General features: G+C 42.0%; 1 protein-coding gene across 2 annotated transcripts in view; it reads left to right on the forward strand.

Moving 5' to 3' along the window:
- The window catches only part of myom2b (myomesin 2b), a 36,241-nt gene extending 22,421 nt beyond the window's left edge, over nucleotides 1-13,820 (forward strand). For both annotated transcript variants that reach the window (XM_029251204.1, XM_018749310.2), the window contains exons 21-36: nucleotides 566-728; nucleotides 859-965; nucleotides 1,073-1,117; nucleotides 1,639-1,775; nucleotides 2,337-2,481; nucleotides 2,616-2,678; nucleotides 3,174-3,241; nucleotides 3,464-3,577; nucleotides 5,340-5,427; nucleotides 5,560-5,598; nucleotides 6,794-6,899; nucleotides 8,191-8,354; nucleotides 10,299-10,335; nucleotides 10,562-10,584; nucleotides 10,682-10,737; nucleotides 12,745-13,820. In XM_029251204.1, the coding sequence (XP_029107037.1) occupies nucleotides 566-728; nucleotides 859-965; nucleotides 1,073-1,117; nucleotides 1,639-1,775; nucleotides 2,337-2,481; nucleotides 2,616-2,678; nucleotides 3,174-3,241; nucleotides 3,464-3,577; nucleotides 5,340-5,427; nucleotides 5,560-5,598; nucleotides 6,794-6,899; nucleotides 8,191-8,354; nucleotides 10,299-10,335; nucleotides 10,562-10,584; nucleotides 10,682-10,737; nucleotides 12,745-13,155 (1,766 nt within the window). In that variant the 3' untranslated portion in view covers nucleotides 13,156-13,820. The remainder of the gene's footprint in view (nucleotides 1-565; nucleotides 729-858; nucleotides 966-1,072; nucleotides 1,118-1,638; nucleotides 1,776-2,336; nucleotides 2,482-2,615; nucleotides 2,679-3,173; nucleotides 3,242-3,463; nucleotides 3,578-5,339; nucleotides 5,428-5,559; nucleotides 5,599-6,793; nucleotides 6,900-8,190; nucleotides 8,355-10,298; nucleotides 10,336-10,561; nucleotides 10,585-10,681; nucleotides 10,738-12,744) is intronic.
- The last annotated feature ends 8,207 nt before the right edge of the window (nucleotides 13,821-22,027 follow it).

Consider the following 22,027-nt stretch of genomic DNA (forward strand, 5'->3'; position numbering starts at 1 on the left):
AATGAGCATAAACTGTTTAGTAACAAAGATTCGGCGTGGATACGCAAGCGGAGCGTGCGAAATGGAAGTCGTTTGTGTTGGAGGGTTGACGCGAAGCGGGAGTGGAATTAGCTCTTAGAGATTTAGAAGCGGCGAAACGCCGCTTGCGTGTGTGGTCGGGGAGCTGCCGAAAGAGAGCCATTTGAGGAGCAGCTGGGAAGAGGAGGCGCCTGTGTTGGAGAAGATAAGGAGCTGTGGGAGGGAAGCAGCTGGAGTAGGAGAAGTTGACTTATCTGGGGATGCCCACCCATGGTGGAAAAGTATAGGGGTTTGGGGAGGGTTGATGGAAGGTCCTGCACGACAGCAGGCAGCCGGCAGGGAGCAGTGGCGAGTCACACAAGGGAGCGTTAAGAAGCATTAGCTGACTTAGACAGATAGTACGACTGAAGTTGAGAAGAAGTGGAGAGGTTGATCCGGTCAGGCTGACGATAAAAATGCTGTGAGCTTTAAACCCTCGCAGAGCTGCGACGAGGGCACTGTCCTCCCCGATTAACTGCGCACAATTTGCCATGTTTTGAACCTTAAGGCACCAAGGAGATTGTGTGCGGCGTGGACAAGGAGACGGGAGACCTCTACATGTTGTTTGAGAGCTGCGAGATGTCGGAGAAGTCAGAGTTCATCTGGAAGAAGTCCTACCAAGAAATCACAGACTTCTCCAAAGGAATAGTTGTCAAAACAGAAGGCAATCAGTGAGCAACACACATTTCATATGCATATCTGCTGTAATGTATGCACAAATATTACATTACCATATGAGAGGTGCATAGAAATTGTGACCTTTTATGCATTGTTTTAGTGCAATGCTCTTTTTTCTTGTAGCTCTAAGCTTATTTTCAAGAATCCTGACATGGAAGACATTGGAACCTTCTCCATTTCTGTTTCTCACACCGACGGTGTTTCTGCAAGCTACCATATTGCCAAAGAAGGTGGGCTTTGTAAAAGTGTCATTTAATGCAATTATAGGCTACATTCCTGAAGCGTTGCTTACTTGCTCCTCATTACCTTGAACTTCTTTTCTTTTATTTTTCCGAAGAAATGGAGAAAATTCTTGCCCAAAGCTATGAAATCAGAAACCCAAGTGAGTGCTCATTCTCCTACTTGTCCAAGTCTTTAAAGATTGCTTTGCAGATATGTGTTTATCTGTCTCTTATTACAATGCAGAGCAGGATATCATTAGAGAATATGATTTTCAAAATTGATCTTTAGTTAACAACTGGCACAAGATACCAGACTGCTTGGCAGAGATTTTTCTTAAAAGGACAGTCCATTTTTCTCCAGGTTGATAGAGTTGAATATTTTTCTGCCCTTGTCAATGTTTCTAAATGTCCCTTTCTTGTGAATGTCTCTAAAGCTGAACTATATGGGTGGATGCCATGGTGTATCACCGCAACATCACGTGCAAGTCATAATGCTTTGATGACCCCAGTATGTCACACACGGGACTGATGAATGTTAGAAATCTCAGCCCAAGGCCTTGCAGGAGGGCTGAACCCTTCGATTGCTTGCATTCCCATTGCTGTTAGGGTGGACTGCCACATTGCTCTAAAAATTTCATTTTACAGTCCTTCGTCTATCCCTCCTCCTCCTTCTCCTCATCAGTCATTCCTCTGAAGTCCGAGCTGGCCTACAAGATTGTAGAGAGGGGGCGCGTGCGCTTCTGGGTGCAGGCCGAGAGCATCTCCTCTGCTGTCACGTATAAGTTCTTCGCCAACAGCAAGGAAGTCGTCAACAGTGAGGTACCATGTAGATCATGCGCCCGTTTTTGTTATCGTCACGATACTTCCCTAGCTTAGAAGTGTAAGCTCTTGTTATTAGTGTTTTTTTTCTTCCCCGTCCTGCTACAGCGGGTTTCCATTGTCTGAGCACTTTGTTATTCTTCATGGCTTTAGATTCAATTTAAAAAAAGTCCAAGTTGCTCATCCCAGTGTTAGGTTATTATTCTAGCTTTTGACTTGTACATTTTCTAGTTACAAATACTCTTATACGAAGTTAGATCCATTAGCATCTTTATTATAAGCCACATATTCACTCTAACAGCTTAACCAGATGCATCAACATAAGACTTACAGCTTTTATAGGACATAACATAATGTATTAATCATATGCAGAGGGATTACTATGTCACGATATAGTCTGTTTACTTTTATGTTTGAAATGTTTTCATGTTTTGGTGTGGGAGAACAATACCTCCGCTGTATGATAGAGAAAGACATGCTTTTCCAAATTTATGTTGAGGAGCCAACGCAAATGAGGAATGCAGGGCAAAGCTCTGTTGTCTGTTTCCCATGCATCTCCAGCAATACAAGATGAGTCACGACGTTTCCACCGGCATCATCGAGATGGTGCTGGATCATTTCACCATGGAGAGCGAGGGCACTTACGCCGTGCAGATTCAGGATGGCAAGGCCAAGAACCAGTCCTCCCTGGTTCTCATCGGAGATGGTGAGAGCCCTTCAGTTGATGGGTCATTATGCAGTCCCCCCTTGGGTGGGCTGGGAGGTGGGGGTGGTCGTGCATGGTGCTCCATGAAGCCCCAATTTGCTTGGCCTTGACGTTGCCTTTTTCTGTGTTTTCAGCTTTTAAGTCAGCTCTGGCGAAGGCTGAGTACCAGAGGCGGGAGTACATCAGAGTGAAAGAAGGTATCAGCATGACAATGCCAAGAAGATATGGTTCCATAGCCAAAATGCTAACACAGCTCAGCAAATAGGTTTCATATGTGTCTATTTAATATTTTTGTGATGCCTTTCCATATCACAAACCGCAGATTTGCCATAGGCTGTGTCAAGATATTTGTCAGTCATACCACAGCTAATAATTTTGACCTTATTGTAAACAGTGTTGAAAATTTAACATATGTTATGTAATATACAACATTTTGTACTTAAATTTAAACAGAAAGTCTTTTTACTGTGTATTCTTTCATAAATTTGACATTATGTTTGATTGCGGCTTTGTCATTTCTGTCACATTGCTATAAGGTTTCATTCTAGTAATATGTTCTGAAAGCACTGTAACATTTGTTTATGTGTAAGTAAATACAGCTGGATTAAACATGACTGATCTGAAACTACTGTCAGTATGATTGTTTACTGCCAGTGCATTGCATGTGACCCAAATGACTGCATTCGTTCCAGGCCCGCACTTCACGCAGTTCCTGTCCGTGCATGTGGGAGACGACTGCTCCGTCACACTTGTCTGCCAGGTAACGGAACGGATTGCCATCAGCGTGGGATTTACCGATGATTCATTCCGTGCTATGGCAGGTGTTATCAATCACACTTGCTTAAATGAAGGGCAAAATTTTAGCACGGCCTACAACCGTCACAGGCGTCATTTGCCACCTCGTTTGAGACAACTCTGCATTCAGCGTTTAACCCGATCCATCCGATGAGTGGTTCTCGCATGTCTTTCTTTCCTCCTGTAGGTAGCTAATCTGAAGAAGGAGTCCGTGTTCCACTGGTACAAGGATGATGAGGAAATCATCCCTGATGTGAAACCTGATTTGACATCTGGAGTGTGCAAGCTTCCTCTTCCTCTGGTAATGTTTGTGTTTCTGATTTTAAAACAAGGCAAACAAAACAGAAGACCTGAGCTTTGCATTTTCAGAAAGAAAGGTTACTGATGTATCTGCAGTCATATAAATTTATGGCTGCGTTGATGCTATTCCGTGCATGTGAAAAAGGTCATGGATATAATACATAGTGTTTTTTTTTTTTTTTTTTTTTTTTTTTTAGTAAACTTCAGAGATATGAAACAATGTTGGTTGTTTTATCATTCATGCTGGCTGCAAAAGTTATGATGATTTGTAGTTCTTCTAATTATGGCTCTCTTGGACCCCACAATGCTTGTAAAAATTTGAGAAAAGGACATGACAGCACACTTGAGTTACATTATTTGTACAACATGGCACTATTTTGGCATGTTCCCTTCAACCGTGTACATGTGTATTAGGTATATTAGGTAAGGAATGAGATATATGCTATGAACTGACAGGTTATGATTTTTTAGGTAATGTATTGATTAGAGCTGCAGCCCAAAGGTCACAGGTTTGATTCCCACCTCCAGCTGTAGTACCTATAAGCACGGTGCTTACCCTAAATTGCTCCAGTAAAATTGCCCAGCTGTATGAATAAGTAAATAATACTGGATAAATAATTGTAAATCGGTTTGGAGAAAAGCATCAAATAAATGAATGAATGAAAATGTAAAAATGTAAATGACAGCTATGACACAAAGACGATGTGAATAGTATGAGGGTTTTGAGTACAATAACAACTGACAACAAAATAAAACAACAACTTAGGGACATTGATAAAAAAAAAAAAGACATTGAAAAACAGAAAGCAGTGTAAAAAGACAACAAAAATTATAGACCAGAATCAAAATACTGAAGATACATGGGTGAAAAGCTATGTTAAGAAAACAGCATAGATTACGAAATGAATGACAAACTGTAAAAATGAAAAGTTTTACAAATGAGTGATCCATTGGAAGTTATAGGTAAATAAATGTGTTAATGTGGAATATCAAGAGTAGTTGGGAATCAGCTGATCAGTGACAGGTAACGTGAAGGTGCTGTTGATCTGCACTGTAGTCCAAACACATTCCCTTCATTTGCGGAACCTCATCAAGTGATGCTTGCACACAATACACAGAGGAAAGAAACACCAGTTCTGTAACAGGTAACAAAGGGGGCGAATAAGGATGCACAGACAGCGTTATTGCAAACATTTATTGGAGCACCAGCACACAGATAGAAGTATCGACACAAACACAAGTAAATAATGCTCTCGGTTCAAGGACCCCTTTTGCTCGAGGACCTACGCCTCAAGCCAGCCTTCCCAGACTGTTTAGCACTCCCCAGGTTTTCTTCCCTCTTTCAGTGGCCAACACACTCACCCCCCTTACATTCCCTGTAAGTTCCCACAGCGGTTGAACACAAATCCATTTTACCCAGAATTCATCTATTTACAGTAAACCCATTGTCCTGTTCAAACTCCCAGTAACGCATATCGCTGCAATACTATGTACAATATGGTTACAGCACTAAGTCTCAATTCATAATTTTTATAAACAGTCAAAATGAAGAATTTGAAGTGAAGGTCTGTTATATGCTAATTGAAATATTCTTACTCAATGAATAATGGCAGTTCTTGGAACAGCTTTATTTTTGCACTGGTAACATTCAGCAATGTTCAGACCCATAGTTCCATGCTGAGAACCGCACTACTGTTTTCTGCTGTTCAAGAATTGTACGAAACCCAAGAAAAAGAGAAAAAAAAAATGTTTTTCTTTTACAGTTCTCAAAGAAACACCAGGGCATTTATAAAGCCACAATCAGTGATGACCGAGGGAAAGATGTGTCCCAGGTTGACATCTCTGGAAAAGGTGCTTTTTGTGTTGCTGGAATACAATCCTTACCAAAGGATTCACCTTGGATATTTAAGTTGTATAGAATATTAACTTTAATTTAGCGGGAGCCAAAATTAATTCATTCTCTTGGTATCTTTTCTGTTGCAGTGTTTGACGGCATCATCAATGACCTTTCCCGCATTGCTGGTATGTTTTTCATTCAAATTTCTTAATTTTAATGGGCATTTTAGAAAACTAAGTGCAGTTTTCTTTTTTTTGTGCCTCTTTATTGATCGAGGAATCTACTTATAGCTCCAGGCTATGAAACTGGAAGCATTAAGACTGGAAATAGGCTATTACAAAACAACATCACACACAATTTAAATGGTTATTAAAGTTTTGCTGAGACATGCCGTTCACAAACAAAATGGTTTAAAAATCTGTACTATGAAAAATTTGCAAATATTAATTTGATGGGCTCTCGCAATAGCCATTGTCACAATGTTTTGGCCAATATAATGTAATTACTGTAGCAGCTATTCAGCTAATCAGATTCTCAAACATGTCCGTACAGTTAAATTGCAGTTACAAAAACGTGAATATGTGTCTCTAGCGTGAGACCAATAAGCTTGGGAAATGCAAGGACAATTCTATGGGTTTATCCACTATTTTCGCAAATGCAGAACCAGAACTCATGTTGGATTAAAAAAAAAAAAAACTGCAAACTTGGGCAGCAGCACAAAAAAGAAATTTCTTCAATATTCATACAAATATACCCCTAGGGATTGTTTTTTGGACACAGATTAAGGCTACTTGCGGACAAAACTACACTGTCAACAGGGATTCCCCACTGAAAATATTTTTTTACTGTAATGCCAGGCTTATGTTTGCCTTTGAATTTGGAAATAAGACCATTATTAATGCTCTATTACATACAGTTGTGTAGAGCATATTCATAGTAACACTACATTGCTTGAGTCCTTCATGCATTGCATATATATTCTTAGTCATTTTTGTCCTTGAATGATAATGAAGAATGAGCAGGTACTTTAAGCGTACTCAGATGGGTTTATTTACAACCAAAAAATATACAGTACGCGGTATACAAGAAAAACAGATCTCTAAAGATTTATTCTGAGTTGTAGCTCTTATTGTGAGGGATTAGACTGTATATTCTTAATTGTTAATATGCTTGGGTGATATTGGGTCAAGCAGGTGTTTTTATTGAACTGAAGTGGGTTCATTTACAACCAGAAAATATGCAGCAAGTGGTATGTATGAAAATCAAATCTCTAAAGGATGATTCTCAGCTGTAACTATTAATGTGGGGGATGCGCAGACCTGCGGTTTACACAAATCCCGGCAGTCCCACATTTATGGAAGGCCATTCCCTCTCTTTTAGGATCGTCGGCAGCGGAGCTGGTAATCCAGTGCACTGCAGAAGGCATCAGACTCCAGTGCAGTATGAAATACTACACAGAGGAGATGAGGATCCATTGGTTCCACAAGTATGTGGATGCGTTGCCTGTCTCCGCTTCTCCCTTCTGCAGAGAAACCAAAAAATTACACCCGTGTTTACGGAGCTGAAATCCACGGAAGAATCTGTCCCAAGGCATGACAGGGCCTACGCGTGTAAACATGATTCGTGATTCTCAAAATTACACCGCTTTGAAAGGATATTGAAAAAAAAAAGCATCGTTCTGAGTGCTATTCACAGCTGGCTCCTTTTATAGTATAATCTCGTCACTAAAAGCAAGTCTGTTGGACCTGCGGTTTGCTTCATGTTTTGCCATGAGGCTCCTTAGCTATGAAGGAGCATACCTACTTAGAGGAGGAGAAAAAAATTCCCCCAGGGTCCGAGGGTAGTCATTGGCGAAAGCGGCATACTGAATATAATGCAAGCCCATTTCAGGCTAACATGCATAGTTCTCCTAATCCCCGTGTAAATATGCTGAAGAGAGCACGCTCTGGGTCTTTCCTCGAGTGTGCTGTCTGCAGAGGGAGAGAGCAGGTTTCACCGCGCTCGCGCTAACACAGCCCTGTGATTGATGCTTCTTGACACAGCATGTGTTTTCAGTCCCCAGCGAGCAGCCGCTGGTACCGTATTAAGCCAGGGTTCACGCCCAGATTCATTATCATTTTTTGGCCACTTTAATAGAAAGGTGCAAATTAAAAAAGAAAAAAAACACAGGAAGTATTTCGATGCTGCGGTCTTGAAGTTGAGTATATGAAAAAGGGGGAATATACATTTTAATGGTTTTTTTCCTCATATGTTCTCAAGGTTTTTGCTTGGAAATACTTTTTAAAAGCTTTGATTGACATTTTCAAAATGCTGACTGTGCTGAAAATATACTCATCCTTTCTGTTCCTTATAGCGTACTCAGGCAATTCGCTAATTAGACAGGCAATACAGACAACTTTTTTTTTTGGTAGAGTAGATAAAAAATATTGATCATCGCGTAACTGTTGCTTTTATCCGGTGCGACTTACAGCTTTATGAGGCAGGGTATTTTCACTGGGGACTTTCAGGGTGAATACCTTGCTTAAGGATTCCACAGGAGCGGTAATATTGGGGTTTGGCCTGGAAATCTTTAAGTTGAAAGTCCATTTCCTTATCCGCTTTGCTATCTACCTCCCCAGATGAATTCCTGTTTGAATTGAGCCTGCACTGTTTGTCATACTGTCGCAGATTTTTTTAAAATGATTTAATTAGTTAATTAAATAATTAATTAATTTGAAGCCCTGCACATGTGAGGTTTTATAGGACGTTTTGTTTGCACTTTTCTGTCTGGCTCACAGTGGGAACAAACTGTCCGCTTCAGAGAGGCTGAGAGTCGGAGGCACCCCAGAGAAGGCTTGCATGGAGATTGTCGAGCCCACTGAGAAGGACAAGGGCCAGTACACCATTGAGATCATGGATGCAGAGAAGACGTACTCTCGCTCAATTGAGCTCTCTGGACAAGGCAAGCTCATCTCGTGAACCACTCATGTTTTTCTGCAAATAAATAGTAATAAAAATAAAAAAAATAATATGTGTGGCACAGCAAGTAGTGCTGTTGCCTCACATCACCTGGGTGGTGCAAGAGAACGTGGGTTTGTTTCCCCACTCAGTCCCTGTGGACTTTAAATGTTCTCCCCATGTTTGTGTGGGTTTCCTCTGGGTTCTCTGGTTTCCTCCCACAGTCCAGAGATGTGCAGTTCAAGTGGCCGGATGATGCTAATTTGCCTTTAGTATGTGAACGGGTGAGTGAGTGAGTGAGTGTGTGTGTGCGTGTGTGTGTTTGTGTGAGGCTACCCTGTGATGGATTGGCATCCCGTCCAGGTTGTACCTGCTACACTACTTGGAAACAATTTTTTTCCAGTAAAACAGTTGATTAATGAGGCATCATATCTTCTGAAAAATGCAGCGGTTCCCAGCAGCTGTAGGACACAACTCTCCAGTTCGTCCCATACAGGTGTTGGCTTGGTGTAGTCAAACTCTTGGCTAGTATAACCTCAACAATTTGTTAGGTACAGTGCTTTTGGGGCTGGAGATCATTAAATAGAATTCATTCAAATGCAAGAAAAACATATGGGGCACCTAAAGGAAAACTCTGTAAAATTACATTGATGCCAATAACTGTGAAACAAAGGCAGACGTTGCTTTTGAACTCTTTGGTCCTGTCAAAGACATTTACACAGACATCATTAAAAACAAATACACAAAAAAAAACCTGTTATTTCATACGGAGTGATGCCTGCTGTGTAAGAAATTGTGGAACAGAATGGGCACTAATGACCTAGACTAATTTTGGCTATCCTTGAGGTCCTTGAGGACTTGGTTATATGCTGAATTTTGTTTTACTTCCACTTCTAATCGCTTTATTTTAAGTAATTATTTGGACAGAAAGTCACCTGACCTAGTGCTGCTGGTGTAAACCAGGAGCTCATTAAAATGCATTCTGCGCAACCTGCTGGATCTCCTTCAGGATCAAGGATGGCCAGCTATTCTAGAGCCTGTCGATGGTCTTCCAAGGCACAAATGTCCTGGAAAAAGTTTTATTTTTGGATTTCGCTCCAGGAATTTGACCGTGTTCAAAATGAATCACTAGGGATGTACAGTACAGCAGTGATGGACTTACTGACCCCTCCTGCCTTAGTCTAAGGAACATATACCAGACCTTTACAAGCACTTATTTATTGACGTAATCACGCTCGGGTTTGTTTTTATAGTCGGTCACGATGACGCGCACACGGTTTGGAGCTCAACGGACTCAATCATCCGCTGACCTTGCAGAGTTAATGAGGCATAACTGCCAAGCACATATAATCTTGCGTACACAGAGTCACACTGCCACACAGCTCCTTTGAGAGGTGACGGGTTGAGAGAAGCAAGTGTTCAACGCGACACTGTTGCCGTGCCGAATATCCCTCCAGCACAATAATTGAAAGCTGAAAAGGCCAGTTTCTGCACCTGTGTACACTCGAGCGGCAGTTCCCGCTAGATCTTGTGTGCAACATTATGTGGGTATCAAAGGCACCCCCCCGCCATCCTACCCCACCGTCCCTCCCCCCACCAGACACAGAGTCCAGTTAGCCAGCGTTCTGTTTGAGGACAAACATAATCTGCGGCTGGTCGCTGACACCGTCTCATCATTTCTGCCGAACGGCAACACTGATGGTGGCGAAAAAAAAAAAAAAAAACAAAGAAACAACAATCTATTTCGGGCAAAGCTGAAAAGAAAACAATGCTGTTCAAATACCGACAAATGATACCGAGCCATATTCCTGTTTTGAAATAAAAGCAGCAGAAGCAGGCCAGAACTTACGTTCTTTAAAATAGATCCTGTGTAATAATTAAAGCATATTTTTGCAGCCAAATGTATGAAATGGTTTATTCATAATCTGTGTGTCTTTTTCCTTTGCAGCCTACGATAACGCCTATATGGAGTTCCAAAGGCTCAAGTAAGGCAATCATTGCTGTAATCCCTCTCACTTATCGCTCTCACTTCTATCCGTTCGTTGCTGTGGGACCTGGAGTAATTTTTAACAGCTCTGAGAAATAAATAAATAAAAAGTATTTTGTGCTCCTTTAAAAAGTGCGACACAATGCGGAGAGTGTGAGCCGCAGTTAAATGTCTTGTGCTGAATGCTAATGCTAACAATGGCTCTCCTCTCTTGTGTCTTCCAGAGCTGAGGCGTTCGCAGAAAAGAGTGAGTACTTTCAGGCGGCGGCGCTGGCACCTAAGGCTTGGCTTCCGCTCGAGTAATTAGGTTCCAGTATTTAACGGTCTCATGTTTGAATCCTCAGACCGCGGCAAAGTGGTCGGTGGCTTGCCGGATGTTGTTACTATCATGGAGAAGAAGGTGAGGTTCCATTTGCATTTGCTTGTCATGCATGATGTGTTGGCAGTGAACTAAAAATAAACAAATTTGCTAGCCAAGGTAAAAAAAAAAAAAAAATAAAAAAATCAAAATGTGGAAAAGCAAAAAAAAAAAAAGAATTACAGATATGTGTAACACCATATGTGCAAAACTTTTTTTTCTTAAAAATTATAATGATATTTATTTCTCGAGAGCTGCTGGTGCCTCGCAGCTCTTAGGCTCTGGGATCAGATTTGAGTTGAAGCTGGTTGTATATGTTTCCCTTGTGTCTGCATGAGTTTCCTGTGGGTGCTCTGGTTTTCTCCCACCGTCCAACAACATGTACTTCAGGTGACTCTAAATTGGCCTTTTGTGTGTAAGTGAATGAGTGTGTGACTGGCTTCTTTGTTACACCCTGCATTACACCCTATACTTCCAGGATAGGCTCTGTATTACTATGACCCTGCACTCACCAAAAATTTATCGATAATGATAATAATGATAAAAACAAGATCTATGAATTAATTAATTAATTATTTTCATGAAAGATTTTCACTTAAAACAGTTAAACATAGAGTTAGGCCCACCTTTCAGTCTTACATATTGAGATTATATATTATATATTTACATGGGTGGGCTTCTTTGGGTATTTTGAAATCAGTTGCAGTGCCCTATTGTGAAATTTCATCATAACCGTTTTTTTTTTTTTTAAACGATATTGATACTATCTACAAAACTATGAGCAAACCGATGACCGTAACTGTGTCACAACTGCAAGCAGTCCTGGTCCAATAGAGTCCTGGATGTGTTGACATGTCCAGGACCTGTAAAGTTGTCAGGATTATTGTGACTCTCCAGAAATTGCATTGCAAGTGCTCGGTGTCACCGGACCCTTTCCTCCACCGAAGTCTTGATTACTTTGACGGAGTTGATGAACTGCAGAATTGGCCCCTCGGCTGCAGGGCGTCGCACCGGCACCTCTGATGTTCATTTATTTTATATTGGTATAATCTGTCCACCTCCCAAAACCCATTTCTTCTCGGTGGTCGTGGGGCCTCTCTGATGCCTGGCCTTGGAACTGACAGCTTGTAAACCAAACATATTTTCTCCTTGGAAATGCCGGGCTGCTTCGAAATTTGAAAAGCCGGACAGGAAGTAGCCATCTGCCTTTAGAACGGGGCACAGGGTGCATACATGTTTAATGAAAGTCTAGCAGTCAATGTCACCGTGTACCACACTCAGTGTAATTGCTGCAAGAACCCAGTTAACCCTCCCTGCGGGATCACAGCAAAGTGCAAAACAATGTGGACAATGTCATGGCATATTAAAATCCTATACTGGGAGTCATTTGTTACACAAATAACAAAATAATGTGTCATGGCAAATATATTGGCACTCAATTAAACATAAAATATTCCAGTGGACCCACATAGTCTATGTCTTGGCAATAGGGGAGGGCAGAGACTACTGACACAGCCTGGTACCTTGAACCTGGCCTGTTGGAAGAAGAGTCCTACTGTTGTGCCAGTCATTATTTATTCTTTTAGTTGATGGTTTTCATGTATAGAGCTAGGTAATTTTTGCTGGAGCAACTCAAGGTAGCTACATTGATCAAGGGTACTACAGCAGGAGTACCTTTCAGGTCCAAAGGTGGCAGCTCTAACCACTGAGCCACCTGATGCACAATAGCAACTTAAAATGATAGAGTTGTACAATAAGCTGCTTACTATGATTTGCCCATTTAAACAACTGGGTAGTTTTTACAGTTTAAATTCAGGGTAGGTACTTTGATCAAGGACACTACAGCAGGAGTTGGAATTCAAACCTGAGTCCTTTTATTGTAACGTGATTGTTATATTCCCAAGATTAGCAATAAGTGCTCAAACAAGATAAGCCATAAAAGGTTTTTTTTTTTTTTTTTTAAAAAAAAGATAAGCGGTAAAAATAATAAAGATAATATTGGTGTTGTTGATAGTTTAACTTTCCGCTCTCTGTTTGTCCCCGATGAAGACCCTGAGCCTGACCTGCACCGTGTGTGGTGACCCCAAGCCCCAGGTCACATGGTACAGCAATGACAAGGAAGTGGAGCCTGATGACCATTTTGTGGTGGCCCTGGACTCGGGAAGGTTCGCCAGCCTCACCATCAAAGGTGTATCCCTGGAGGACTCGGGCAAGTACACGATGGACGTGCACAACAAGTACGGCGGCGAGGCCGTGGACATCACCGTCAGCGTGTACAAGCACGGTGACAAGGTGCCCGACGTGAAGCCCACCATGTCACCCAAGCGCGTCGTGCTCAACAAGGTCTCAATCCCTATCCCCGCTCCAGCCCCCGCCCCCACCCCAGCCCCGGCTCCTAAAACCCCAGCAGCCGCTGCCAAACCCGCCGGCCGCGGTCCACCCCCCCTGAGAAGGAAGTAAAAAACACATATATGCAATATAAAGCTAAGTGTTGTGGTGTGCCAAGTGTAAGGGAGCAGCACAGCAGCCAAAAACGATTAATTTATTATAACACAAGTCTTACAAAGAAAAAAAGAATTACAGAGACGTAGATGCAGCCATTTTTCACTGACACGGCAGCGGCATTGTCATCTTATTCCCTCAAATATCTCAGCGGGTGTCTTAAAGCAGAGCAAGGCGAGGGTGCCGAGAGCCAAGTTATATTTAGTGCGTCGGAAGCTCGGCTTCGTGAGGCCGATCGGAGCTGCGGAACAGTTTGTCATCGGGGCTTTCCTAAGCAGAGAAGGGACTCTAATGAACTTGGCTCCCCTCTCCCTAGAGGCGCTTTGGTGAAAAATGACCAGCTTTGATGTTCAGTTTATTAAATCTCTGTTTTAAAAGGGCCGCACTTTCAATTAGCTCGGCGAAGCTCTCGGAGTGTTCCCATGCTCCGTTTGAAAGGATAACCCCGGAGCGCTGCACCTCGGCTTGGGGCCTCGCGGTAGCCCATGGCACAACCGCCTCCACCTCCCCCCCCTCCCCCATTACAGCTACCCTCCCCAACACGCGAGTAAATCACGTTATAACCCTTCACAGTGCCATGTTCCTCTTCTTGCTCTGTGTTAATAAAATTAAATGGTAACCACTCAATGTGTGTGGTCCCCGTGGTGTCTGCTGTTGGCCTATGGTGCCCTTTGACCCCCAGAGGTCTTGTGTTTTTCCCAGCAGGGGGATGGGTATGGCTTGCCAAATGTTTTTGCATGTTTTCCGCTCAGTGGTATTGATGTCAAACACACTCGGTTGGCTGCGATCAACGCAAAGCCCAAGCTCTGTTTCTCTCCTTAATCGCTATTGGAAGAAGCTGTTCACCGGCACGTGCTTAACTGCTGTGCGTCTGCCTGGGGACCCAGGGCTTGCCCTGTCCACGTCGGTCGCCATGCCAAAATAACAATCGCGGCACTTGTCATGATCTTAGTAAGCTAATAATAAAGCAACGAAACATACATTAAAGGGGCATCACCATATTTAGCAGCGTTCCTGCTCTTTTTGTCTTCCACAAAATTGGAAGATAAACCGTCTCTCCTGCACGCTGTACTTTCGACAGCGAAAAGAAGTAATCCCGGCCATTCTTACAGTCCCTGCTTTCCATAACAAATTTATCTCAGTAATTACCAGAATTGGAATTACACTGGAATGATAAAACAGAAAACTGATTTTGTTTAGCTTTATGGGGGTGGGGAAAAAAAAGAAAACCGAAAAAGGAAATACAATTTTAATTAAATTGTACATATTTAATCACAGAAAACTGTATGATTGCAAGTCCAAGGTTTCCATGGAAACTCAATAACCTTATATCCTCTTAACCATATCTTGTATTCCATTCTCACTGTGTTTAATTCCATTTTTGTTTATCATAGAGCCTATTCAGAAAGCTGCGCTGTTACAAGGATTCGGTTTCAAAATTGTTGCTTGAAACAGCGGAATAATTCTCATTTGTTTAAAGCCAAAATCTGCATACAATTTGGGGGACTGGTTATTCTTGCCATGTATAGTATCCTGATCTTTTCCACTCTCCTTTTCGTCAACGGGCTTGAATACCAATGAGCGTTTACTATTTTAAGGAGCACCAATTAACAAAAACACCCCTGTTTTTCAGTGAAGGACCCACTCTCATTAAGTTCCTTCTGCAAAGGACTTCCTGCTGGATGCCACACTCATGAGTATTCTGTTCAGGGCACACTCAATAAACCCACATTCACTCAAAATCCAGCATTTAGAGCAGGTCCCCAGGTCCAGGTTGGAGAAAGAGGGTTTTAAGCAATGCTACTCTGCATTTTTATATCCCGCCGTTAGCGGCGAAAGTGGAAAAATTAAGATCTGAAGCAAGTCGTTCAACTGACCACATGGTGACGCTGTTAGTTCACCCAGAGGCCTTCCCGCGCACCGCGGCAGGCCTGGCGGGAGCTACAGTTAAGTCGCTGACTCACACGGCTTACGTTTACACACCATTTGCTGTGGAATGGGGAAACACAAAATTATTATATTTCCTCTATTAAATACTCCTCAAACGGGGAGGGGATGATAGGGAACAAAAGGAGAGGGAACACTACTCCTGTAGCCCTTTTTTTCCCTCCAACTTGAAAGTGTTGCGGATGACGCACGAAGCCCTCCCGTCAAAAGCATTAATTTCATGTCCATAGACACCAGTTTTGATAATAAATAGATCAATACTGAATTGTGTATCACCATGCAAATGACTGCGATACCATTGAAGAGATTTTGATCCTCTACATTCGCTGTAATCATTACTAATATGTCAGCCTAGTATTTAAGGCTCCAGGGCACAGGGTGGGTTGGACTCATATATACATACATACATACATATATATATGTTTTGCTTCTGATACAATTACATTTTTGAGAAAAAAAAAGATGGTTAGGGAATGAAATAAAAATGAATCTGAGATTACTTTGAAGTATGAAATCTGCTGCAACTGTTATCATCTTCATGCGAGCACTTAGCATTTTTGCTCTTTCAGATAAAGTACGAGCTGGTGATAGCCCTTTGAAGATACACTCAATTTTTTTCCCACCACATGGAATAAATGCACAATGCATAAGAAATTGTGGCGTATATTGTAAATACAACAGCAAAGAAAAAAAAAAAAAAAAAACGGAGAGAAAATTCTGTGCATGAGAAAGATAAGTGAGGTAATTTGCCTGCTTTTCCTGCTGTACTACGCTTCGGATGAAATACTGAATGCCAGACTCCTGTCCGCGCTGCGGAGTGTGCACTCGCAAATACGTTCGGTTACAGGCTTTGCACAAAAGGCATAATTTTGTATGAATATTTAGTGGGAATATGCCGTGTCATCACAGATAGAAAATTATTCATTGTCCTGCGTATCTCAAAGGGAGAAGGAAAAAAGCTTTATTCATTTTTCCTCCTCTATTGACTTAGGAGGCACAGTTTAGCAGGCCGACGATGGACACGTCAGCGTATCCTGACAGCCTGTGTAAAAATTGCTGTACCTTGTTTTGGCAGTGGAAGCGGAGTGTAAACCTCCAGTCGTCTCGCTGCGCTTCATACATATTACGGACTATTATGGACTAATGCCCACCGAAAATCAGCGAGCGGATTGATTTTCTGTGCAAAAGCCAGACATTTTCTCACTCTTTTTTTTTTTTTTTTTTTTTTAACAACACATATCCTACACATATCCTCTCGCTCTTCCCAGGGAAGTATTTTGGCCTGCGATGATGTCTTGTGCAGACACTGCATTTCGTTCGTTCGTTTCGCTTTAGGCAACACGAAACCAGGTGGGTCAGTGCACCATTACTGTGCCTCTTGCAGGGATGAGGGCTAGGCGGTAAAGGCTGGGTGGCGAGGGTGGGGCGGCAAGGCCAGGGTGGGCGGTCTCCCAGATCCAACGAAACGGCAGGGAATGGAAGTATGGGAGCTCCGAGAAAGCCAGGCCGGGAATCCGTGCCAGGATGTGGAAGTTCGCAACCTTGACTCTGCAACGAGGGCTGCAGGATCTTTCCGATACGCTCAGTGAGGTCTCGCTCTACCCTTCCGTCTGAATGACAAGCAGAAGTAAAAGATGAATTGGGGGAAACTCAAGACTTCACACTATGCCAAGAAACACATCAGCGTTATTTGTTAGTAACAAGTTTATTGTGTCCTTCTTCCTGTGAAGAATCCACATTACCTCACAGCGTAATGCGATTTAATGCACCATTTTTAGTATTACTCTTCCCTTATTTGGCTTTTTTTTGGATATTTGCTTTTAAAGTTTTGCTCAAAGAACTTAAGACAAAGATGGCATTTTGCACAAAAATCACATGCAGGATTACCCAGCCGTCTTGTCTAGTGCAGGGTTGTGGTGGTCTGGAGCCTGTTTCAAAATCCATTTCAAAAGATATCCCTACTTGCAATGAAAGGGAAACCTGTGCACGTTCTTTGGAATTAATGAATCGATCTCATGTTGACTCTCAGAAACCACATACATTTATCCACTTTTCTGATTCTTTTCCCCAAAGTGACTTATGATGTTAAGCTAATAACAATTATTCACCCGTTTACACAGCTGGGTGATTTCACTGGAGCAATTCAGGGTAAGGACCTTGCTCAAAGGTATTACAGCTGGAGGTGGGATTCAACCCTGTGTACCACCGGATCCAAAGGCAGCAGTTCTAACCGCTGCAATACCAGCTGCCCCAGAACACTTATCCAAGCACAAAAAGTATTTAAATATAATATACATTTGAGAACCTCCAAAACGTCCTGTCCTACTCATGTGTCCATAGTGTTTAAAAGGGTGTATCCATTGTTTAGACATTACAATTATTTATTTAGCAGATGCTTTTGTCCAAAGCGACGTCCAATGAACTCTTTGTAGTGTTATCAGCCCTCACACCTTCTTCACCAAGGTGACTTACACTGCTAGATCCACTACTTACAATGCGTCACTCATCCATACATCAGTGTAACACACTTTCTCTGTCACTCACACTGTGGGAGTGTGTTATTGTAATTGTGCATGTTCATCGGGGTGCTGGTCGTCCTTTTCCACAGCTGTTTCCTCAGCTCTTCCAGACACTACTCTCTTCGCAAGAGAATCGTGTCTTCTCATAACATGTTGAAAGTATATGGAATTTATATAGCTAATCTTTAACAGCTTTTTTTCCTCAATATCCAGATTAATCAAGATATTGCCTTTAAAATCTGTGCAGTCTACCTGCACTTCGAAAAACCTCACCGTCTGATTTATTCATGACACGCTCCCACTGCCATTAAATATTATAGAAAATATAACTGTGGACTTAGAATTGATAAAGGGTCAGAAGAACGCCTGCCTTGTGCAGCTTGATAAAAGAAGTCCAGATATGGTGGAGTTAATGTACCGTCTGGGAACAATAGTGGATGTTTTGGGCTGCTTCAAGGCATGGCCCAGAAGCTGTGAAGCTAGAATGTCATATTAAATTAAAACAGGCAAAAACAAACCAATGGGCTGCACTGTAAATGCACAGATCTTTGCGCTAATTGACTTACAGAGTGTAAAAGTCACTTACATGTTTATTGATTGATGACTGTAGGCACAGTGCCACTGCTCTGTTATAAATATATAATCATTTCTATCAAAATAAATACATTAATTATTGCATTATTGCAGCATTAATTGAACTTTGAAGGGTAGTCAAATTGGCCCATTATATTGGACAATTTTTAACTGGCTTATGCTACTGAGTTTGGTTAAATGGGAAGTCCTGTATTTTCAGTGGACCAAAAACGCCCTTGTTGGAGGAATGATTTTAATACACGTACAAAACATGTATTGCTAAGATAATTTTTTTCCCCTCTAACAGTTAAGTGACCTATAAAGAGGCCATAAATATATTTTTTCTTATGCCTCACCTGGGATGTAATTGTTGACAAGCTGTTACATATTTACCCCTTATTTCAATCAATTTTCAGTGGGAACATGAAAAAAGCAGCCATAACATGGTTTTACCGTGCAGCTGTTCTTAGATGTGGATGATGGCCTGGTGGAGGGGGGTGGGGGGGGGTTCCCATTGTATGTAAACCACAGGAGAGCTCCGCTTGTTGGACAAGGTTGTTGAGCGCCCCCCACTGTGAACAAGGGTACCTGCGGCTGCAACGTGTGGTTGCGATTAGTGAACCTTGACGCCGGCTGGGCAATAGAAAACCCCATGCAGCGGCTGTCATCCTTATTCGAGCCGACTCCCTGTTCACATCACTAGATGTGTGTTTCTATGGCGATAATGCTTTAGGTGATTGATTACAAATGGAACCCAAGACTTGAGTCGGATGCAGCAATTAGGGAACAGACCGAGAGAGCAGGACATGAACATGACTGACAGTAGAAGTTTCTGTCCCTTGACAGGAGTAGATGATATCGAAGTCGTCTCATTCAATCAGAATAACGGAAATGATCATCATATACATTTTAAAATACAGCAGTCCATCCTCCTCCGACCTCTGCAAGATCTTGGATGCAATAGCGCTGAAGTACATCTCTGACGTAGCTGAAAAACATGGACCTGATCCTCAGCTGTGAGCTCAGCCACATGGGGCCACTTAACACTATTGCACACAGAGTCTAACAATTTTGGGAGAAATAATGGGACCGATTCTGGAAGTCTTCCGCAAATATACAAAAAGCGATTCAGGCGGTGTGAAAAAAGCTCCTTGTGTGGAACTTAAACCAGTTCTGTCACTCTTCACTTCGCTGCAAGGGTCGGGCAGGCGAGACCTGCTCGGCAAACCCGGCATTTCTGCATTTGCCAAAAAGCTCAGAAGTTGAGGTTTGCAAAGCTTTCTGTGAAGACCCGCAACCCTTCCAGCGTTGGTCCATGGGTTGGGCCCATATTCACTCAGTGACGCCCTCACAGGTTACCCTTTTCCTGGAGCATGTACAGCGCATCGGTGCATTTGCTGGAGACATCATGTCTTTTACTGCACTGGTCACATCGCATTCGGGGCAATTTAAGGGACGCACACGGAAGAGCGGGAGCCTTGCGCCTTCTTCCCTAATGCTGGGCTGCGCTCGGGCCCGATGTCGCTGGAAACGTGCCAGGCGACAAGCTGCTGCAAGATGGTCCTGCCTCTCGTCAGGGGGAAAGCGAGCTCAGACCAGTGTTTCGAGCTGAAGGTTTATGTGTTTTTTCATGATTGGATGAAGATGAATTCCCAAAATACCGCATATGCAAATTGCCATATGCTAATGGGAGGTAATAGATGTAATACGCGAAACACAAAGCTAAGACATCTGTGTTAAAAGCGGGCCTGTTATCCTGGGGTTCTTTGCGCTTCTCGTGACTTCCCTCAGAAAGAAGAGCGGCTCTCTCTCGGATTCCTGGCCGCATCAAGTAAAGTACGACAGTGAAACAAAAACGAGCATCACAGTGGTCGTGCTTATGCGAAAATGTGAATGGGCTTCAACAATTTGTCGACTGCATATCTAACTGAACGTCCTGAACCAGTAAAATAAGGGACTTGAATAAATCGTATGAGAACCTACTTACACAGCAAGCACTGCGGAAACTACCCCAGATTTTCATTAATTTCTTTCATTCACAGATACGTTTTCAGACCACGTGTAGGACCTACCTACAAGTGCAGGGTCACGGTGTTTTAGGTCCGAAACACAAGAGTGAAAAGACTCCAATTTTCTGCAAACTCACAGACTGCTGTGACAATGCACAACACACATTTACATACTTCATGCTTCGCTAAGAACAGTTCCGAAGTACAATACTAAGCATATTTCTGTAAATAACTCCACGCTGTGAGCGGCTTCGCCGCATAACACAGTGCATAAATTTATTATTATACGAGTTTAAGAAAAGCTGAAGTCTACTCAACATTAATTAGAATTACTGCACAACCCAATCTGTGTTTAGACCTTTAATATTTTTTAATTATTGTTTCCTTTTAGACCCTTGGCATAATTTAAATTATTATTTCAACTTCAATGAGCCCTTTCATTCTCTTGAGCGCTGCTAAGTTTTTGTAGCTATTTTGCTTATCTAATATTTATTTAATTTTGTCTTGGGGGAATTCCACAGCATGATTTATATAAAGGAAAATAAAATGCCTGTTATTTTTATTTATTTTTTTTTTTTGTTGCATTTTCTCTGTATTTCTAAGCCTCCCAAACACATTATTACTCCTAATTGCATGTGCATCTTGTAATTATCTGTACACAGATCTAAGTAGCATTTTTTGCAGCCTGGTGCCCATAAACAATATTAGAGGAAATCAACTGACTAATGAAAAAGAAATATCAAAAGTGCCTAATAAGAAATGTTGGCTGCTTACCAGACCGTGTTGATGGGTAAAAATAAATAAATAAATTTAAATTAGCATTAAATAACATCAGTTGTTTCTAAAATTAGATATGTGATGCTGGTAGGTGATAGGTGATCTGACCTTCAGGCTGTCTGTTAATCCCATCTATTCCGGGACAGAGCAGGTTAAAGAAATGTGAACGTTGTCGCTTTCATTCCAAACGACAAATTTCGGGCTTTTCAAGGTGAATTCGGGACGGCCGGAGGCTCAGAGAGACCTGACATTAAGAGTCCTTATGGTAACCCGCCACATCGATGAGCAGGAAATCTCATAAAAGAATACTACTGAGATGTAATGTCTTAAAACTCCATGGCCACATCGAGTATCCCAAGGAAATACTCAAGTTTTACCTCATTAAGACATGCCTTGCATCCCATAATTAATTGGCCATATGGTCATGGCAGTAAGTATCTCTCCCCCGTGGTGGGAAACATTTTATTTGAAAAATACATGTTTCTCCATGTGGTCCCATTGCTTTTCTTTCCTGCACAAGTGACAACATTCCTCCTACTGAGTAACACACATTGAACCCAATGAAGATTTTATAAGGGTGCTGTTTGTGCATGAATTTCAATTATAAAAATTCACTAACACGGCAATATAATATAATAATTGAATATAATTTTGAAACACAAGCCATTAACGTTCACATGCTGAGTTGACATTTGTTCACATCCTGCCACAGGCTGGATGAAAGGCGCTCTTTTATCGACACATGCAACATCGTTTATGCTTATTGGTGTTAAAATTGGATGGGTGCTTCGGATACACAGATTTAACCTCAGGATAAGTTCTGGGTTAGCCAGTTACAGAGTCTACTAACTTGAAGTTATGGTCCTGAAGTACAGAAGAAAAAAGAGACGTTTCAGCTTGTTCCTGATGTCAACAATTCGAACTTTACAATTAAATTTTTCCTGCTTTACACTTTTCAGCTTTGTACATAAACTTGTAGCTGACCTCCTTTGAATTGAGTTTGTC

The sequence above is a fragment of the Scleropages formosus genome, chromosome 4 (assembly GCF_900964775.1).
Source record: "Scleropages formosus chromosome 4, fSclFor1.1, whole genome shotgun sequence".
Taxonomy (NCBI): domain Eukaryota; kingdom Metazoa; phylum Chordata; class Actinopteri; order Osteoglossiformes; family Osteoglossidae; genus Scleropages; species Scleropages formosus.